General features: G+C 37.0%; 4 protein-coding genes and 1 pseudogene across 5 annotated transcripts; 4 read left to right on the top strand and 1 right to left on the bottom strand.

Annotated features, from left to right (window-relative positions):
- Positions 1-2,899: 2,899 nt before the first annotated feature.
- Positions 2,900-5,226, top strand: LOC147274801 (U-box domain-containing protein 19-like). 2 transcript variants are annotated; one of them, XM_086257533.1, is made up of 2 exons: positions 2,900-3,933; positions 4,033-5,226. In XM_086257533.1, the coding sequence occupies exons 1-2, from the start codon at positions 2,967-2,969 to the stop codon at positions 5,025-5,027; spliced, it is 1,962 nt and encodes a 653-aa protein (XP_086113659.1). In that variant the 5' UTR covers positions 2,900-2,966; the 3' UTR covers positions 5,028-5,226. The 2 variants fall into 2 exon arrangements, with proteins under 2 accessions (XP_086113659.1, XP_086113658.1); XM_086257532.1 differs by having other exon boundaries at positions 2,900-5,226.
- A 1,678-nt stretch (positions 5,227-6,904) lies between these two features.
- LOC147274800 (uncharacterized) lies at positions 6,905-7,687 on the top strand (annotated as a pseudogene).
- A 623-nt stretch (positions 7,688-8,310) lies between these two features.
- LOC147274799 (protein DSS1 HOMOLOG ON CHROMOSOME V-like) lies at positions 8,311-9,892 on the top strand. Its single transcript, XM_086257633.1, has 3 exons — positions 8,311-8,472; positions 8,715-8,818; positions 9,568-9,892. The coding sequence occupies exons 2-3, from the start codon at positions 8,728-8,730 to the stop codon at positions 9,702-9,704; spliced, it is 228 nt and encodes a 75-aa protein (XP_086113759.1). The 5' UTR covers positions 8,311-8,472; positions 8,715-8,727; the 3' UTR covers positions 9,705-9,892.
- Positions 9,893-10,942: 1,050 nt separating this feature from the next.
- Positions 10,943-11,386, bottom strand: LOC147274798 (RING-H2 finger protein ATL39-like). The gene has a single exon (XM_086228363.1). It carries the CDS (start codon positions 11,384-11,386, stop codon positions 10,943-10,945), a length of 444 nt encoding a protein of 147 aa, XP_086084489.1.
- A 4,522-nt stretch (positions 11,387-15,908) lies between these two features.
- On the top strand, positions 15,909-17,991 carry LOC147274797 (bidirectional sugar transporter SWEET5-like). Its single transcript, XM_086227836.1, has 6 exons — positions 15,909-15,951; positions 16,549-16,585; positions 17,062-17,278; positions 17,388-17,549; positions 17,650-17,769; positions 17,860-17,991. Exons 1-6 carry the CDS (start codon positions 15,909-15,911, stop codon positions 17,989-17,991), a joined length of 711 nt encoding a protein of 236 aa, XP_086083962.1.
- The last annotated feature ends 2,375 nt before the right edge of the window (positions 17,992-20,366 follow it).

The following is a 20,366-nucleotide window of genomic DNA, read 5'->3' as shown; positions in this document are numbered from 1 at the left end:
TGTCACTTCCTACCCCCATAGAGCCAAAAGTGGTGGATAATGAATCATCTAAATTCCTAATAACAAAAAGACATACACAGTAACACAAGAACAATAACAATTAACAAGAGAGTTAAATTCTATATTAATATCATATCAGTATATCACCAAGAAATTAATATCATATTAGTCATTAACTTATTACTAATTAGTAATTTCATATCATATTGATATTACCAATTGGCAATTCCATATTACTAATTTGTAATTTCATATTATATCACCAATTTCATTTCCATATTACTAATTTCATATTAATTATTAATTTATTACCAACTCCATATTAATTTCACTAATTCTAAATTACCAATTCGGGAATTCCATACATCATACATCATACATATTAGATTATTACTATTAACAAATCATACAAATTCCATATTAATTATTAACAAATCATACCAATTCCAATTCCAATTCCAATTCCATATCATATCACCACTTTCAACTTCCATAGTTCCATATCAATATTTATATATCATACAAATTACACAAATCATACAAATCAAAATCAACCTAAAATTATACAATCAATTCCAAAATTATACGATTAAAAATTCAAAATTAACCCAAAATCATACAAATTATACAAAACAAAATCAACCCAAAATCATAAAATTAATTCTAAATCTATATAAATCAACCCAATATCAATATAATTTATCTTATATAAATCAACCCAAAATCATACAATTAATTCTGATCCTTAAATATTAATAGGTAATGAAGTAATGAACTAATGATAAATTGATAATATATTCTAAATTTATAACTTTGTAAGTTTGTAAATTGTAAATTTGTAAGTGACTAACTGACTAATCAACCGATTCAACCCAAACTTAAGTAACTTTGTAACTTAAATATTAGTATATTAGTATATTACTTAGACAGCACACACTAATGACAAATGTTGAAACGTTTTTTGTAAACTTCATGCCCAATATTAATTTATTAAATCTGAATGTCTAAATTAGGGATAATATCAATATGTATTGCGTGTCGAATTCTGCAAAGGAGGATGGTCGAATTTATCCACTAGCTCCACGCCTCCACTCAATATTTACTTCTGAATAAATTAATTGCATTGATAATTTGATATGTATAAATCTGAACCATTCAACCATCTAGTGCGCAAGTTATAAACTTATACTTACAGTGAGTAAGTTCAGTAACAAACTAACAAATCAACCCAAATAGGCAAATACCCAAAATCCAAACTGATTTCGGGGTTCAGAACAGAGCAGTCCGAAGGTGGCCGGAGACAGAGCAAATACCCAAATAGGCCGAAGGTGGCCGAGACAGAGCAGTCCGAGACAGAGCAGTCCGAAGGTGGCCGGAGACAGAGAGAAGAGAGAGATCGATGACTTCGGCCTTCAGTCCAGTCCGAGAAGACGGAGGAGAGACGCGAGCCGGCGGCGCTGCAGATGGAGAGAGGCGAGCGACGGCGTTGCAGATCGACAGAGGCGAGCGACGGCGCTGCAGATCGAGAAGGGTGTGCGACTGGCCGACTGTGCAGGTGAGAAAATGAGGGTTAGTGGGTTACGGGTTAGGCTGGTTAGCTGGGTAACTGGGTTAGCTGGGAAATTTCGTGGAAATTTCCCTAAATTTCCACGAAATTTAAGCGAAATTTCCACGAAATTTCTCTCAAATTCAGAAAATTTTGCATTTAAGGGTATTCGAAATTTCGCTCGAAATTTCGCCGAAATTTCGGCGAAATTTCGAATATTTCGCCGAAATATTCCGAAATTTTGTCAAATACGTGTTAAAATTTCGGTACCCCTTAAAAACGAAATTTTCGGCGAAATTTCGCCGAAAATTTCGAAATTTAAACCCTTGTCTGCAACTCATGTCAAAACATATATCCCAAACATGATGTAGCATGAGAAAATGGTCAATTTATATGTAAAAAATTAAAACGATTCAAAGAAAAAAAAAGTATAAAGTTAGGAAATTTGAAATCAAGTATAAGTTGCGATTGAACTAGTGGAAAAGGTAGAAGATAGTTTTTCTGTATATTTTAGATTTTGCATATAAAAGCCTAGTTTACTTTGTATTATGAATCTTTGAACTCAAGTATGTTAATTCTCGAAAAAAAAAAAAAATCCTTCAGGGCCTCATAAACGCAATTTTTTGAAAATGATTAGAACTTTAGAAGCTTATATAAAGGCCTAGTTTGCTTTGTATTTTGTAAGCTTTTAGTTGAATGATATAACATTTGAGACTTTTTTTGATCCAATAAATTTTAAATTTTGTTGTATTTAGATTTAGCCACTTGTCTTTTATCTTTTTTTCTAGATTTGAACTGTGTGAACATATTATATGCATGCATGTAATATAAATTTCTTTTGATGTTAGAAAAATTGATTTTATTTTCTTGTAGACTATTTAATCTTTTTATTTTATTAAAACCCATTTGACTAATAAGTAATAATATGGGTTTCTTGTATAAAAGTAAAACAGGCATATTTTCCATCAAAAATAAATTATAGGTCCCAGTCAGCTTAGTTTATGTTACCTTGAATGACATCCCCGATGCCTCGGCAACACGTCGCTCAGTGGTTTGCCCACGTGTCCTAGTCCGCTTTCTTGGGCCCACAAATATCACTCCCACCAAGGACCAAACTGTTCGAACACCCGAAGCAGTACCCGAATTAAAATGGACCAGGACCCAAGAACCGAAAGTACCCACCCGTACCTCTCCACGTGTCCAAAGACGCGTTGCACACTTGATACTTGTCAGTGAATCTATCCGCTTAAGTGTCATCCGGGTCAACTCAGCAACCGTGGACGCTCATTATCCTGCCACGCGTCCATTTGATTTCATAAGCGATTAGGAAAGCCAACTCTATCCTAGTCCTATATGAATTCCATGTACACAAAACAGAGCGAAAACAGAGTGACTCTGTTCTCATAAACCATTTGCTTCAATGACTCAGAAAATTGATCAGAGTGACCGCCGGATTCTGACATTCCCGGCGGTGCATCCTTGTGAAGGGGTTTCTCCGGCGACCCTTCTCGGCTCGTTGATCCCTCTCTCCCAAAACATGTGCAATTTCCACTCCAAATGCTTCGCAACTCAACGACGAAATGCCCGAGAAACAATCCGCCAAGTGGGTCTTCTTGTCGTGTTCTTCGAGGAGGTATATGGGTCCGATTCAGCTCTCTCGGACTCGGTGGTGCTCTGCTTCTCCGAGCTCCACCTTGCATTGCAAAAGATTCAATTTTTATTGGAAGATTGCTCGAGGGAAGGTGCTCGGCTTTGGACGCTAACGAAATGCGAGTTCCTTGCAGCTCAGTTTGGGGTTCTAATGCGAGCTGTGGCCACGGCCCTTGATGTTTTGCCGTTGGATTCGATCGATGTGTGCGGTGAAGTTAAGGAGTTTGTTGAACTAGTAAGGAAGCAATCATGGAAGGCCAAATTTGAGCTTGACCCAGATGACAAAATGGCTGCAAAACGAGTGGTTGCGATATTGACTCAGTTCGAGAAGGGAGTTGAGCCCGATTTGAGCGCCATAAAGCGGGTTCTTGATTACCTCCAAATCAGAAGTTGGAGTGAGTGTGACATGGAGATTAAGTTCTTGGAAGAAGAGATTGGTTTTGAGTGCTCGGATTGCAATGCGAGAGAGGTTCCCTTTCTCAGCAGCATGGTGGGGTTCATGACCTACAGCAGAGGAGTCATTTTCGAAACCTTGGATTGTTACCCAAAATCGAGTCAAGTTGATGTCAAGTGCAACATGGAGGAGACTTTTCGTTGCTTAAACGCTGAAGATTTCAGGTGCCCAATTTCTCTTGAGCTAATGCTTGACCCGGTGACTGTATCTACAGGTCAGACTTATGATCGATCTTCGATTCAAAAATGGCTCAAAGCTGGAAACTTGATGTGTCCCAAAACAGGTGAGAGGCTCACAGACACTGAGTTGGTACCCAATTCGGTTCTCCGGAAGCTGATCAGAGAGTTTTGTGCTCATAATGAAATTTCCTTTTGCAAGTCAGTAAAACAAAGCTCTGACATTACAAAGACGGTTGTGCCCGGTAGCCCGGCTGCTGCCAAAGCCATGAAGTTTCTTGCAAGATTTCTCACCAGAAGGCTGGTTTTCGGCACAAATGAACAGAAAAACAAGGCTGCATATGAGAGTCGTTTGCTCGGAAAATCGAACATTTTCAATAGGTCTTGTTTGATCAAGGCAGGCACGGTCCCTCCTCTGCTGAACCTATTGTATTCCAGTGATGCATCCACACAAGAGAATGCAACTGCAGCCTTGTTGAAGCTCTCAAAACATGGAAGTGGCAAGAAAGTGATAATGGCATGTGGGGGATTGACATCAGTTCTTGATGTTCTTAAACATGGACTGAGTTTAGAGGCCCGTCAAAGTGCAGCTGCAACAATATTTTACCTCTCCTCAGTGAAGGAGTACCGGAAATTGATCGGAGAAACCCCTGAGGCAATCCGGGATCTCGTGGAGCTGATCAAGGAAGGGACAAGTTGTGGGAAAAAGAACGCTGTTGTTGCGATTTTCGGGCTGCTTCTCTTGCCCAAAAACCACCATAGGGTGCTTGAAGCAGGCACTGTTCCATTGCTGATTGACATATTAGCTTCACCAGATCAAAAAACTGAGCTTGTAAATGATACACTAGCAGTTCTTGCAGTGCTAGCTGAGAGTGTTGAAGGAACACATGCAATCCTAAGCACCATAGCTCTGCATCTAATCATAAGTACTCTGCAATCTTCAACATCTCAAACTGGGAAAGAGTATTGCGTTTCGACATTGCTGTCTCTGTGCATCAATGGTGGGGAGGATGTTGTTGCTGTTTTAGTAACGGACCCATCTCTAATGCCTACACTCTTTTCACTTTTGACTGATGGAACCTCTCATGCCTGCAAGAAAGCGCGTTCCCTCATCAAAATTCTGCATAACTTCCATGTAACCAGCTCTTCCAGATGGATGAGTTCTGCAGTTCCACATGAGCAATCCATTCACGAACGGTGATTGATCATCATCTCAAATTCTCTTTCTCTATCACAACTCCATGTGATCGAATACACTCACACAGAATTTTTGCTTTTCTTAGCTTTCTATCCCTTTTTTGGTGAAAAAAATTAGCTCGATTTTTGCAGGAGCTATTACTAAGTCTATGTCACTTAGATACCATTTATATTTATACAGTTGTATTTGATTTTTTCTGTAGTGGAAAATAAGATGGTGTAGAATATATAAATAAGAGATCAATTAGGGTTATGATGTAAGATGTTCTTTGTGTTCAATTCTAAAAATAAGCAAGAAGCAAGGATAGCTTTGTGTTAAGTGGTACTTTTAGCTATAGTGGTGGTTGTTCAATGAATCAATTGCTAAGCATGACTGCTATTAAAAAAAAACTCCCATTGATGTTACTCAATGAGAAAGTACCCCATTTCAAGCATATCATTATTTGGGGAAGCCAGAGCTTTGTGTTAAGTTGTACTATTATTATTAGCCCATGATTATGGTATTAAAGGAAACAAAAGAATGCATGATTCTAACACATGATTTGGTTCTCAAAGTGGAATCACAATAGTTGATCTCTGTTTTTCCCATTTATGCTTTCTTAAATTGCTAAAAAAAGAGAGAAGGAACAAAGTTAAGGGTCGTTTGTGTGGTCTCTTGCCAATGTAGTTTGTGCACAAAAGATGGAGCAAAGTATCTAGTTCTTCATGAACCAAATTAAAGTGAAAAGGCCACTTCATTCTGAAATTTCAAGATGCTAATGTGGTTTTCCTCGGCTCACAAAGGAAAAAAAGTTTGGGTAACAATTGATATATACAAGGTCGAAGAGTTATAAATTCATTAAGGGTTAATTACATATATATACCTCAACTATACAGTCTATACATCACTTATCAGTTGGGTACCTCTGGTTTAAAAACTTTCATTAGGGTACATCAACTTATGTTTTTTGTCAATTGAATACCTCCGTTAGTCTGACCGTTAGGAAGACCGTTAAATGCTTACGTGGCACTGACGTGGCACACGCGGACCCCACCATTAAATATTAATTTAGCATTTAAAAATAGCCACTAAACCAAAATTAATAAAAAAAAAAAAAAAACCATTAAAATTATATAAAATTGAAAAAAAAAAAAAAAAAAAAGCCAACCCCCACCTAGCACCCTCCCTCCCCTTCCTCCCCCACCCTTTCCCCACCCAGGCCACCGCCCCTCCCCCCCAAACACAAGCCACCCCCCACCTCCCCCGCAAACCTAGGCCACCCCCTCCACCTCCCTCGCTCCTCCCCCCCAAACCCCTAAACAATTCTCTCCTAATCCATTCTCTCAAGCCTCTCTATCTGCAGCACCAAGATAAGTCCTTAACAAACAAAGCCAGAAAAGTTTGAGGAACTCTCCAACAATTGGAATCATTCAGCCACAAATTGATTCCAACTTACCTGGTTCTAGTGTTCCCAAGAGTAAGTTCAAGATCATCTGGTGATGCTCAAATCTGTTGGGCTTGGTGGCGTTTTTGGCATGTACGCGGTTGTGTGCGTCATGTCTTGGATATTTGTTTTCTTGAAAGTCCCAGAAACCAAGGGCATGCCCCTTGAAGTGATCACTGAGTTCTTCTCTGTTGGTGCAAAGCAGGCTGCAGCTGCCAAGAACAATTAACTTGGTCCTTGTTGGATGAAATTTTGATGGCCGTTGTACTTTCCTGGTTTTGTTTTGAATCTACTTTTTCGTTACTTGTTTGGAAATGGCACGGTCGATCCCTGTAGAAAGAAGTCGGCCCAGCCCCACTAATCGTGTAGCCCAACGCTTCGGCCTCAATGGCGGCCTTCTTCACAGCGTCCATGCCGGGAATCAAAGGCGCCCGCCGCGGCTCCACAATTTTATCTGATGACAAGGCCTTGCCAAGTCCCCTTGCAGCACCGCCGCCACCAGCGCCTCAGCCTGGCTGCAATTCCACACGTGGTGGGCCATCCCAATCTCCACCGGCAGCGCCGCCCTCATTTTCTTAGTCGGGGCTTCGAATTCGGGACTCGCCAGCACAAAGAACAATTCTTTATCCACCGGGAACCTCAACCGAATCAATTCCAAAGGCTCGTAGCTCCGGACCAAAACAAACCCTCCCATTAACGCCGGCGCCACGTTGTCGGCGTGGTACCCGGAAACCTTCTCCTCCGATTTAAGCCCGACGAGCACTAACTCCTCAACCCCGAGTTTCCCGCCAAAAATCTCGTTGACGGCCACGACGACGGCGGCTGCGCTGGCGGCACTGGATCCCAGCCCACTTCCCAGTGGCAGGCCCTTTTCCAGAGAGAGGGAGAGGCCGACGGAGCGCACGCCGAGCATCTTCATGACCTCGATGGCGGCAATGCTAGCGCAATTCCAGATCGAATTCTTGCTGAGCTTCTTGGAATGGTTACTGGAGATCTCTCTCGGGAGGACCTGCGGGTCGAGAGTGATGGAGACGAAGTCACCGAGGCCGTCAACGGCGCAGCCCAGGAAGTCGAAGCCCGGGCCGAGGTTTGCCACGGTGGCGGGCGCGAAGGCCTTGACGGAGGTGTAGACGGGTTCGGGTTCGGTGCTGGTCAGTGAGGGTTTGGAGGGGAGGGATATTTTAATGGTTTTTTTGATTTTTTTATTAATTTTGGTTTAGTGGCTATTTTTAAATGCTAAATTAATATTTAATGGTGGGGTCCGCGTGTGCCATGTCAGCGCCACGTAAGCATTTAACGGTCTTCCTAACAGTCAGACTAACGGAGGTATTCAATTGACAAAAAACATAAGTTGATGTACCCTAATGAAAGTTTTTAAACTAGAGGAAGTGATGTATAATTGAGGTATATATATGTAATTAACCCATTCATTAATGTGACTCTACACAAATTAAAAATTGTCACAAATCTTTTTATTTTTATTTTTAACAACTTTAAATTTATAATACACAGCTAAAATTTAAAAAACAAAAAAAGTAAAGATAAAACAAGCAGAACATTTGGATCTTTATATGTATATTGACAATAATTCAAATGTATTATCATTCATCTTAATATATGACATGATGAGTATAATTTTTATTATACACATTATAATTTAAATGAATTGATTATAGTCGTCAACATTACGGTCACGTAAATAAATCCCTTATTATTAATTCTATTAAAAACACATCGTGTCCCTAAGTCATTGTCTAGATGAAAACGAAACGTGTCGTTTAAGCAAGGGTTGTAACTTTTTTTTTTTGGGGCCCAAAGCAAGGGTTGGAAGTTGGAACTTAAGAAGGCCGCACAATTCTAGTGAAAACGACACCGTTTTTCTCCTTCTTCTGCTTTAACTCTCCGCTTCTTACTCTGAAGCTTTTTCTAGTATAAACCAGAAGGCTTGGTATTGGATCACCCATCACCGTTCCCAACCTAAAATCTACTAATCCCTAGTTTTCTGCTTCTCCAATTTCTCTCTCCGTGAGTTCTACTTATTATAATATTCTCTTCACACTCTAATTAGCAAAGTTAGGGTTTTCAATTGGGGCTAAAGTTAATTTTTCAATTTTGCTTTTTTTTTTTTGGTTTGGTATGCAAATTTCTGCTTTCACAGTCAAGAAAAACACTTAACGATTGTTTTCTATGATTCTTTTTTATTAATTGCTTTTATTGATTGTTTAATCTGGCTTCGCGGAACTTAGAAACGTTTTTTGTTGTGTTAGTGTGCGCTTTGAGATGGCGGCGGAGCCCAAGGCAGTGACTGAGGTCGCGAAGATGGACCTGTTCGAAGACGACGATGAGTTCGAAGAGTTTGAAATCAATGAAGGTATGTAATTGCACTTGAGCGCGTAGTTCAGTCTCTGAGCCCAAATTTCAATTTCAATCTCAGTTTGTGCTATTTCATTCTTAGGGTTTCAAGTTAATTAATTTTTAAATTGGGGATTGTTGATATTGACTCTAATGCATGTATTTGTGAATTGATTTGTCACTTTGACATTAGCTTTCTTGCATCAGCATTTAGTGTGTGAATTGGCTCTTAGTTTATCCTCTAGTATGCTAAAATTGATTAAACTTGAAATTCATTAATTAGATGGATGAATTCAATTGGATAATTTATGTAGACCTTCTAGTTCACAAATTCGGAGATTAGGGCATTATAGTTGTTTTTGTATCGTCTTGTGGCGGTTCTGTAATCCATTTTACTTTAGATTTGCTTTGCTGCTCTGCTTAACTCATTAGAATGCTTGTGGCTTTCTGGTGCATAGCAATTGATAGGTGTTAATCTCTTATGCTATTTGACATTGTTTGTAGAAAACAGTGATATGATTATTTGTCAATGTTCGGCACGCCATTTGTGATGTTGATCAATAAGATTTTATTGGTAGAATTTCTGTAGTCAATAAGGCTTTTCTGCTTCATTCACTCCAATGTTTTGATTGGGAGGTCGAATTCGGTGTTTGGTGTTGGAAAGTGATGGGATCTATAATTGAACTTTGTCTCTGCTTGTTATGTTGATCAAGCAGGAGTTTTGCTGCATTCTAACTTCTTTCCTGTTTCCTTTTTGGCTAATGACAGAATGGGAGGACAAAGAGGAAGGCAAGGAAGTGACACAACAGTGGGAAGATGACTGGGATGATGACGACGTTAATGATGATTTCTCTCTGCAGCTAAGGAGGGAGCTGGAGAACAATTCAGAGAAGAACTCAGCTTAGTCTGCAGACTACGTCAGTCATTTTCTTATCTTTTTTGGTTCTCTGCATTATCACTTAGTTGAAGTTGAAATGGTTTTCCGTCTTGTTTTATTTTTTCCTTTCAAAACACTAGATGCCTGTAACAAACGTAAAATCTTGGTGCCCATTGCAATGAACTTTTGAATTGAAAGCTTCAGGGATTTGTGGTTGATCTGAGTTTTGCTTCTTGTAACCCAAGGTTAAGCCTGTTCATGTGAATGGGAAACCCTAAGAAAATTGTGTATTGTATGCTTTCATAAGAGATAAAACAGGACAGATCACGCTTGCACACCCAAAACTTTGAGTGCTACATGTTACAATCAGCCATCCCTCTGGGTTTCAATCATTTAAATGGTGGAAGATTGCGTGCAGTGGCGGGTCATTTATAATGGTTCTTCCAAATCAGGTGATCGGTTGAATTTTCTTGGCTTGCACAAAATGATTGTTCAAGTTTAATAAGAGAGCGGACGGCGTTGAGTTTAACCAATTTCAAAACCTACGCGTTTCCTCTATAAAGCCAACAAGCTACAAGAACAATTGCAACATCAAAAGCCACTTTTCCATGTAATCTAGGTGAACCATACATGGAGCACAACATATCCATCATGCAAAATTTAAAAAAAGAATGGTCACATGGAATTAATCCTATATCATAAATTATTCTATAAAGGACGACGAGTCCCAAGCCAATCTTTGAGAGGACTTGAAATCCAACAACAAAAGTAGAAAATCTAAATTTTCCAAAAGCACAGAGAACAAAAATTGTGTCCAACAACATGCCCTATAGGGAAAGGTCAGAAATCAAACATGCCTGGTCACTGGGGTTCTCGCTCAGCCCTGCCTCTAGATTTAGGAGCAGTATTGGGGTTACATTTGTACCCTCTGCCCCTATCCATCAACAATTTTACAATCTAATGTGCATTCAGATGTCTAAGCATTCTTCACCTAAATCTCTTTATGAGAAGTCAAACTCGCATTGGTCTAGCAGGGGGCAGAAGATTTGGAAGAAGAAATACCATTCCATTGTAACCTCTATAAAAATCCCTTTTCAAAAAAAAAAAAAAAAATCAAATTTGATCTTATGATCACATCAAGCAGAACTAACATTGAATGCTTCTAAAAAAAGGAAGAAAGAGGCAAGCAAGAAAATTTTTACAAGAAGATCACTGTTAACACTGAGCACAAAACACAAACATAGGCAATCTGAATCTCATTTATCCCTATGTCAATTCAATTCGAAAATCACCTGCAACACTAGTTTCCTCCCCCAAAGCCCCATCAATCTTTGGAGGATTAGCACAAGTTCGACAGACTGGACAAATGGGTGTCTTCAACAACCATGAGTCTATGCATTGAGCATGGAAGCTGTGCCTGCAATTTGGCAACAACCTGCACCTTTCACCTGCCTTGAAGTTTTCCAAGCACACTGCACAGTCCACAGGGCTAGTCCCTTTTTCTCCTGCCGTATACTCAAAGCAAGGAAGCATGTCCAATTCCTCATTGGACATCCTTTTGATCCTAATGCTGCTATTTCTTTGAACCACAGTAACACCACCTTCATTGCCTCTGTTTGATGCTCTCCTAACAATACAAACATGAATTACTACTAAAACAGCAATACCCACAAACAGTAGTATCCCAGAGATGAAAATCTCCGTTACCATCACCTGTATATATAATATTCTACAAAACCCAGAGAGAATTCTTCTCAGGACACTAAACCCAACAAAACCCAGAAGATTTTCTCAGCTTCCTGTACTTATCAAACACAGAGGCCAAGCTGAAAGCTTGTGAAGGTAGTTACCTTGCATCAAAATCATCGATCTTGAGGAAGCTGCAGAAACAGAACAATCTTGAAGAAAGAAGCTTACTTACATGTGTTCCTTGGGGTTTGAGTTTGGTTGATTGTGGCAGTTTGTTACAAGTGGGCTGTGTTGAGGGGCCCACCTCATTGCAATGGGCATGCCCCATGGAAGACGTAGGCCTGCTTCTGCTTCTGCTTCTGTCCTTTTATGTTAATAAATTAGAGAGAGCATCCAGACCTTATTAATAATCATAATTTGTTTATAAATGAACAGAAAACGACACTTTGACCCTTGAGATTAGAGGCTGAAACATTTCATTCAAAGTTTACACTAATCTATAGGGTTGGAAAGTTTGATTTATCTCAAATTTATCTTTGCAAACAATAGTGATCAATGATCTGATTGAACTTTAAACAAAGGCTCATCAATTATTGGTGTTGTTGGAATGGTCTTGTATTACAAGACATGAGTCGGTTAATAGCCTAACGAATTAGACCATCTTCAATTTAATAAGGGGCCTATTTGTCCCTTGAAAGATAAGGTTGGTGACTTAAGAAGTAAGGCATTTTTTCAAGTTCATACATATATATTCTTGAGAACTACATACGTTTCTACTAAACATTATTACAGGTAATTAATTGTAGTAAAACTTTGAAGCTAATCCAAGTGGGGAGAGAAAGTGAAGAAAATGGTACCAAAAAAATAATTAAGGTATCATAATATGAATTAAGATGTCAACGTCTAGAATCTATTCCCAGGCATTAATTCATAATATTACAGCACATCAAATGATTTTGTCCTGACACCTACATGTATAAAACTATTCATTTATTGTTTTATTGTGTTGAGTCATACCAATTTTCCAGCCCAACTTCTTTGTAGAAATAATAATTTAAATGGTGGTAGTTGGAGATTCATTTGATATAGTTTTGTAAATAGTCAGATTAATTGATAATCATGCATAATATTGGGTCAAAATTTTGAAACACCCTGCTTACAGTACATAATGGATTGATAACAACATGCAAAATCAAAATCTCTATTTTGTCACAGTCTCATATTGTCAATTTCAACAGTCAATTCCCTATATACTTGCTATAGCAAATGTAGGAATATATTTGTTATATATAGGATATAGTTGATCATTCAGGTTTTGACCATTGTCTTTTTCTTTTCCAAATTTGAGAAGTTGGCTAAAAACCAAGTGTTAAATAGGATTTACATCCTTCCACCAAAAAGAAAAAGATAGGATTTAAATCCTCTCCTTGTTATTAATAACAACCTTATAATTGGCTCCTTGGTTTCAAATCTTAACCATTCACAAAAAAATCTAAGGGCTCCTAAAGCCACACATCATGACTTCTATTCTTTTTCATTTTTTTTCTATGGAATCAGCATAACTATTTTACGTGCACAAATGAACCCTTTCCTTTCCAAAAAGGAAAAGACTTTGTGCCCTAATATAATGTGACAAAATTATTTTTAACATATCACTATTTATTTGCCACATCAAATTAATATCATTATTGTTAAAAGACTAGTTTACCCAATTTAAATATAATGGCTACAATTACTATTTATAATCCAATGACCTTTTCAACAACCACATCATATTTAGAGAGAGAAAGAGAGAATGATTTTCTTCTTTCCTCTCTTCCTTCCCTGCCGTGAGCGGAAGAAAATGGCTTGTTTCTTTTACGAGGTTTCGTTTTGAAGAGAGAGAGAGAGAGAGAGAAAGAGGAAGGAGGTGAGTGGTCTTTTCTTTCCCTTGCCATGAAAGGGAAAAAATTGCCATCAGAACAAATTTAAAAGAACGGGGTATTGCAGGCTCTGACAATATCTTAATTCCAACACTTACAAAGTTACAGCAACAATTGAAATAACATTATGGTTAAAGGTTGTGTAGGAGTGTAGGACCGAATGCAACAAACTCAGCAATTAATCTCACATCACATTAGTTACTAACTTACTATACGTACAGCAACTAAATTGGCATTGCTTTGTAAAGTCAAACCACCAATAGTGTATTTTGACTGAAAAAAATACTCATTAGCAATGGTTGGGCATTTAATTAGTTAAAGAAATTAGTGCTTATTGCCCAGTTTTCTTGTAGTGTTCTCTATACCTTTGTGGCTTTTGTTTTAATGGAAAGCATTCCTGGCAAAAAAAAATAAAAGAATGCCAGCAATTGTCACCATGGAAGAGATTATGATGTGATGAGTTTTTAGGGATTAGAACGATTTATGGCTTGGAAATAATGAAGGTTAAAACAGTATTTGTAAAAACTGATGTGGCAAGAAATAATAAATTTAATTAAATAATATTAATTATTTTAATTGACATGTCATTAGGGCATGTGCCCATTAGGACACTCTAGCATTGCTCTTTTCCAAAAATTAACATAATCTCTTTTCTTTTCTTTTGCTTGTTTGTTTCGTTTTCTAACCTCACTGTCCAACTTTCTGCATCTGCATTTTTTTTCCTCATTTCCTCAGCTCATACATTCTGTATCATAATAACCCTCATAACCAAATCCAAGAATCTGTACATAATCTTACCCTTTAAACCAAGTTGGTGGATCCATGCAACATATATTGTGTGGTTTCATTGTTGAAAATTACCGTTCTCCCCCTTCTTCATCTCCATCCCAGCTCTTTGGAGCTGAACAAGGAAGAGACAAGTTGTGGGAAAAAGACTAATGTGGTTGCGATTTTCGGGCAACATCTTCCTGATATATGTATTAGCTTCATGATCAAATAAAAAAACTGAGCTTCAAATGATGTACACTACAGCTGTTCTTGCAATGTTAGCTGAGAATTACATTGTTGAAGGAGCACATGCAATCCTACACAACCAAAGCCTTGCATATAGCAATCTTCCAGATGGATGAGTAGTGAAGAATAATCCATTCAACGACGATGATTCATCATCTTAAATTCTTTCCACATTCCATGTAAATGCATTCATATGAAGCCAGCTGGTATCAGATTGATACAAAAGTTTTACCCTTTGTTTGTCAAAAAAAAAATAGCTCTGTTTTAATTTCAGGAGCTATTACTATGTCACTTGGATACATACCTTTACACAGCCAAATTTGAATTTTCCTGTAAATGAGTGATCAATTATGGTTCTGAAAAACATGTTATATATTGTGTTCAACTTTGAAATACCTAAAGAAACACTGCCATTGATATTACTCAATATAAGCACAGGGGTTGAGAAAGTAACCCATTTTTCAAGCATGTTATTTGGGGAAGCAATAAAGCACTCTTTATCAAGTTGTAATTTTATCCCATGATTGTGGTATGGAAGGGACCAAAAATCACAATAGTTGATCTCTGTTTATCCCATTGTGCTTTGCTAAATTGCCAAAAATAAGAAGAGGAACAGAGCTAAAACTCACATATATGTGAAAGCAGAACATCATGGTCTTTTGCTAATATCTTTTGTCAGTTTGTGTACAAAAATGAAGTATCTAATTCTTCATGAACCAAATTAAAGGGAGAAGACCAGTTCGATCATTCTGAAATTTTAAGGTGCTAATGATTTTATTATGAAAATATCCCAAAAAAAAAAAAAAAAGAATTTGAATTAAGTTGTTTCAGCCATTGATATATGTGGACATCATTGTAGATTTCACATGAACCCAAAACCATTATTTATTTGCCAAGGGATTTTCTTTTTGACTGTTCAAATTTTGGCCTTTGTTCTTTTCTTTAAGATTTGAAGTTGTCTAAAAGGAAAAAATGTTAGAAATAGACAAGGGGAAAGAGAAAAGAAAAGAAAACAAGAAAATGCCACGTCCACTACTATCAACAGTCATCAGACTCACCACTACCAATCCAACAGTGGATAATCAGTCTACCAGCTCTTTATAGCACAAAAAATCTTATGCCAAAACACGCCTCACCGTCAGTGGTGGCGAGGCTTCTGACCTTTGGGTGAGTATGGGCGTGTCACTAATTGGCTTGAGATAACCAATTAGAAAAAGAGATAGTATTTAAAAAAAAGAAATTAAATGCACTAAATCTGACTTTTACAAGCAACTGTGCGATGGGAAAGGAACAAGAAAACCCTTCTATAATAAGTCTACCAGCTCTTTCACTTTTTTTCCAGAGCCATGAATAAATCGGCAAATGAGAATATTTAAGGACAATTAGAATTAAGGACGAATTATCAGTTGAGCCCTTCATTTTCAGTGGATAATATTTTCTTTTGTTTCCAAATTTCATGGTATATATCCATGCAGAAGAAAACGCCCACGTGGTTTATCCCTTTCAATTATAAATACAAAGGTTCAAATCATGATCATCAGCACATTGAAACTTGTTGTTTACCCTCTGTGACAAAAGTACAAACCACTTGTTGTCTAAACGTCAAAATGGTGAACCCCAGCACAATCAGAACCATTGTAGGCATTATCGGTCAGTCATATATATTTATAGATACATACATATATATAATTTGTGTCTGCCTTAATTTACTTTTCCTTTTTTTATTTTGATTTTGTAATCCATTGTCATTATTTGTTTATCAATATGGGAAGAAAAAGAATTTTTGGTCAAAGTATCAATTGCATACACATGCATTGAGGGCTGTTTGTGCATGGGTCTTACTAGACAATTAATGAAGATTCATCAAAATTCATGCATTAGAGTCACAATGCATGTCAATCCAAAAAAAAAAAAAAAGGCCACAATGCATGCATATATGCATAGTGCAAAATTGACAAGGTTGGCAACTTTAAAATGCATCCGAGAGGTGCTTAATTAGGTTTCTGCTCTTTCAAAAACAGGTAAAAGACCTGCATGTATGTGTAAAAAGATAAATATAGTAATTATGTAATAAATGATTTAAGAGACATGATGAATATATATATATATAGGTATTGAGTTCTATCTATAATTTACTTTCGTCTAGCTAGTTGATCTGTTTATTCTCTTTTTTTCTTTTCTGGTTTCAGCTTTAATATTTTCCTTCCTTGGTTTCAACTAATTCATTTCTTGTTCCTTCCCTCGTAGGTAATATCATCTCTTTGGGCTTGTTTCTTTCCCCAATGTAATTCTCTCTCTCTCTCTCTTGATAGAATTAGAGCATCCAACCCAAAACCAATTGGTAATGGGTGGAGAGGCCCAAGACTTATAAGCACATATGCTAAGCTCTAGATTTCCGATGTGGGACATTGCTCCACATTACTCTCAACACGCCCCCGCACGTGTGGCGAGATTTTTGAGCCTTACACGTGAACAAATTGTATTGGGTGACGTGGGAGCACGTGTGACCGTTAGGCCTTACACGCGGATAACCTGGCTCTGATACCATGATAGAATTAGAGCATCTAACCCAAAACCAATTGGCAATGGGTGGAGAGACCCAAGACTTATAAGCACATATGCTAAGCTCTAGTTTTCCGATGTGGGACATTGCTCCACATTACTCTCAACATCTCTCTCTCTCTCTCTCTCTCTCTCTATATATATATATATTGTGATTAACAATAATCTCATATATGTTAATTAATGAAAATATTGCAGCCCAACATTTATCAAAATCATCAAGCAAAAATCAGTTTCAGATTTCAAGCCGGATCCTTATGTAGCAACATTGCTCAATTGTGCGATGTGGGTCCTTTATGGCATGCCTTTTGTCCATCCAGACAGCACTCTTGTCATTACAATCAATGGCGCTGGATTCATTATTGAACTCGTATATATTTCCATCTATTTAACATTCGCTTCTGATTCCAAATGCGTACGTATATACTACTAAAAATTCAAATGCATGTTTTCATATGCGCTTTGTCACGAGTTTAATTTGTAATGCCTTGTAACACTTTTATCCTTTTTTTTTTTCCTTTCAGAAAAGGATCTACATTGCTCTTGCAATCGAAGTTATCTTCTTTGTTGTCGTGGTTTTGATTACCATGCTTGTTTTTCACACCACCAAAGACCGCACTTTGATAATTGGAATCATTTGTATTATCTTCAACATTCTTATGTATGCATCACCCTTGACAGTCATGGTATGTATAATTTCTATTTCTATTATGCTTATTAAATGCCTTGAAATAAGTTCCGGTCATAAAAAAAAGTAACATATATATTTTCATTTTGGACTGACAGAAAATGGTCATTAAGACAAAGAGCGTCAAGTACATGCCATTTGCGCTCTCAATTGCTAACTTCCTCAATGGAATTGTCTGGCTGATCTATGCACTCCTCAAATTTGATATCAATATCCTGGTAATTGTCTAAAACAAAGTTTTAAGAAAAGACCAATTAGAAATATTGATTTTTTTTTTTTTAACTGATTTGTTTGAATTATTTTGATAGATTCCAAATGGGTTGGGAGCGCTTTCCGGGTTGGTGCAGCTTATCCTATATGCCACCTTCTATAAGACAACCCGATGGGATGAGGACGAAGATGAAAAGTCACGATCAGAGGTCCAACTCTCCAATGTTTAGAGAAACATGCCCAACAGTTTCTTCCATCAATAATTAACAAATGCTTTTTGGTCTTTTTCTTTTTAGGCCAACACGTTAACTTCTTGATCCATTTGAATACTCAATTTTGGTAATTTGTATGTTTTCTTGAATGTCGTTTTGAGATTAGTCATAAGGAAGATTCATTTCTTAAACAAAAGTATGTCAGTTGAGATCGATTATGGAATTCTTGTGAAGGAATGAGTATATTTGAGCTCTCAAGTTTGCTCTGTTCACCCTTTTTTTTTTTGGTTAATTAATAATATTTTGTCCAATTTTACCATTAACAATTAAAAGAAAACAATTGTATAAGTAATTAAAATAATGATGCCGGCGGTCATGGTGAAACAATTGTATGTCACATTATAAACAAAAGATAAGTAATATTAATCTTCACTGTTGGTAGGTTTTTGATAAGTAATATTAATTTTTAAGAAAAGAAATCAGTATTTCCCAGACGGAGGTTGAAACAACATAAACAACGACGCAGTAATTAATGAACTTTTTCATTACTCCTGCCATTGTTACCTCCAACCTACAGAATAAATAGATAAATGAATCAATATCAATAGAAACCCAAATAAGGAATGTTAGGGCCGTAAACAAACATGAGAAAGAGTCATTTCATAGTCAAGGGCTCAATGGACTTCTAAATGTTTACAAAAGGAACTGATGAATACGAATAACGTTTTGCAATGAAAGAATATCAATTAGTCTTGTATAACATTCACTGGCCTCTGCCTTGAGGTTCAATTAGTGATACAACCAACAGGCTATAAACATAGTTCATATCTAGCATTTAGCCATAGGCACACGAACTTCTTTAAAGTCAATATAACTCAAAATCAGTTCCTATATATGTACCTAAACATGATAAAGTAACAATTATTACTGTTAATGATCATAAGGTATTCATTCATTCTAACTTCCAACCCATAATTATATCAAACACCCATAAAAGAAAAAGAAAAGATGTATCATAACAATTGTGTACATGAGTGAAAAGAAAAATTCAGAAGAATATGTCTCTTTACGATGGTTCTATGCAAATGCTTAAGAGAAGTATAAACTACTACGTTTTTACTGGGATATGAACATGAAACACAAATACCTTCTTGGAGCTGACTGTTTTCTGAACTAAAGGAAAACCATAGGTAAACATTCAGACCCAAAAAATAAAAACACCATAGGTAAACGACTTTGTTTTTTTTTTTTTTGTAATCATATGTCTCTCTCTCTCCCACTAATTACAAACACTACAAAATAACAGAAAACTACAATGAGAGAAACTGAAAGTAAATTGAAAGTAAAACACATGCATACACTAAATTGAAAGTAATGCATACACATTTATTGTATTCAACCCAGAATTGCTGGGCCAATCGATTCACCAAATAAAAACATATATATTCACCATTATCATTAGGCTATTAAAAGAGTGCAGCGACTCCCATCCCAATCAATTAAAATATTTAGAAAATGCAAATCCGAATACAAATGTTGGATGATCTCTATGCCAACGAACTATCCAAAATCATCATGTGATTCGTGGCCAGCCAATACGCTCTGCTTGGTTCTGCTTCCAACGCCACAAAATTTAGAACAATGCAACAAGGATAAGATCAAATGAAAAAGAAAAGTCATCTAAGCAACGGATTAGGAGATGGTCTCAATGAAAACGAATTGATGTCAGAGCAACTCCAACAAGGATAGCTAAATTTTAGCCACATTAATTAATCTAAGACAATTTTCTTATGCCCACATTAATTCAATTTTCTAAAACAGAAGAGTAATCGATCAATAACCTCTTTTGTTTGAACAATTCTTGTAGGTACCCAATGGCTTGGGATCAATTTCAGGCTTGGTGCAGCTCATCCTATATGTTACCTACTACAAGACCACCCGATGGGATGAGGATGATGAAAGACCACGGTCCGAGGTTCTACTGTCGGATATTTAGAGAGACATGATAAACAAGTTTCTTTTAATTAAGGGCAACGAATTCTCAATTCGTGCATTGTATATTTGTCTAAAAAACTAATTATTAATAAAAACGAACTTTACATCCTCTAACAAAATGAGAGACAGTATTGATCATTAATGTATACCAATCACCTTCTACAAATCTTAAGTCGTATATATTAATCCAGTATCTTAATTTGGGTATGTTGTATTTTTTGTACATCTTAAGTTATACATAATTGGGCACCTCGATCAAGTCCTATTTTTGGGCATCCCAACTCATATTTTGAGGCATCTCAAGTTATAGTTTTAGGCATCTTAAGTTGTACTTTAGGTAATTCAAGTTGTATTTTGGACATTCCAAGTCGCACATTTTTCAGAATGACAATACATTA

This window comes from Dryas octopetala, chromosome 9, assembly GCF_963921425.1.
Source record: "Dryas octopetala chromosome 9, drDryOcto1.1, whole genome shotgun sequence".
Taxonomy (NCBI): Eukaryota; Viridiplantae; Streptophyta; class Magnoliopsida; order Rosales; family Rosaceae; genus Dryas; species Dryas octopetala.
Note: the sequence above shows the minus strand (reverse complement) of the source record. Positions and strands in the feature narration are given on the sequence as shown.

Coding starts and splice junctions, on each gene's coding strand:
- LOC147274801 (XM_086257532.1), top strand. CDS start 2,967: ATGACTCAGAAAATTGATCAGAGTGACCGCCGGATTCTGACATTCCCG.
- LOC147274799 (XM_086257633.1), top strand. CDS start 8,728: ATGGCGGCGGAGCCCAAGGCAGTGACTGAGGTCGCGAAGATGGACCTG. Junction 8,819..9,567: donor AGAGTTTGAAATCAATGAAG/GTATGTAATTGC, acceptor GGCTAATGACAG/AATGGGAGGACAAAGAGGAA.
- LOC147274798 (XM_086228363.1), bottom strand. CDS start 11,386: ATGGTAACGGAGATTTTCATCTCTGGGATACTACTGTTTGTGGGTATT.
- LOC147274797 (XM_086227836.1), top strand. CDS start 15,909: ATGGTGAACCCCAGCACAATCAGAACCATTGTAGGCATTATCG. Junction 16,586..17,061: donor GGCTTGTTTCTTTCCCCAAT/GTAATTCTCTCT, acceptor AAAATATTGCAG/CCCAACATTTATCAAAATCA. Junction 17,279..17,387: donor TCGCTTCTGATTCCAAATGC/GTACGTATATAC, acceptor TTTTCCTTTCAG/AAAAGGATCTACATTGCTCT.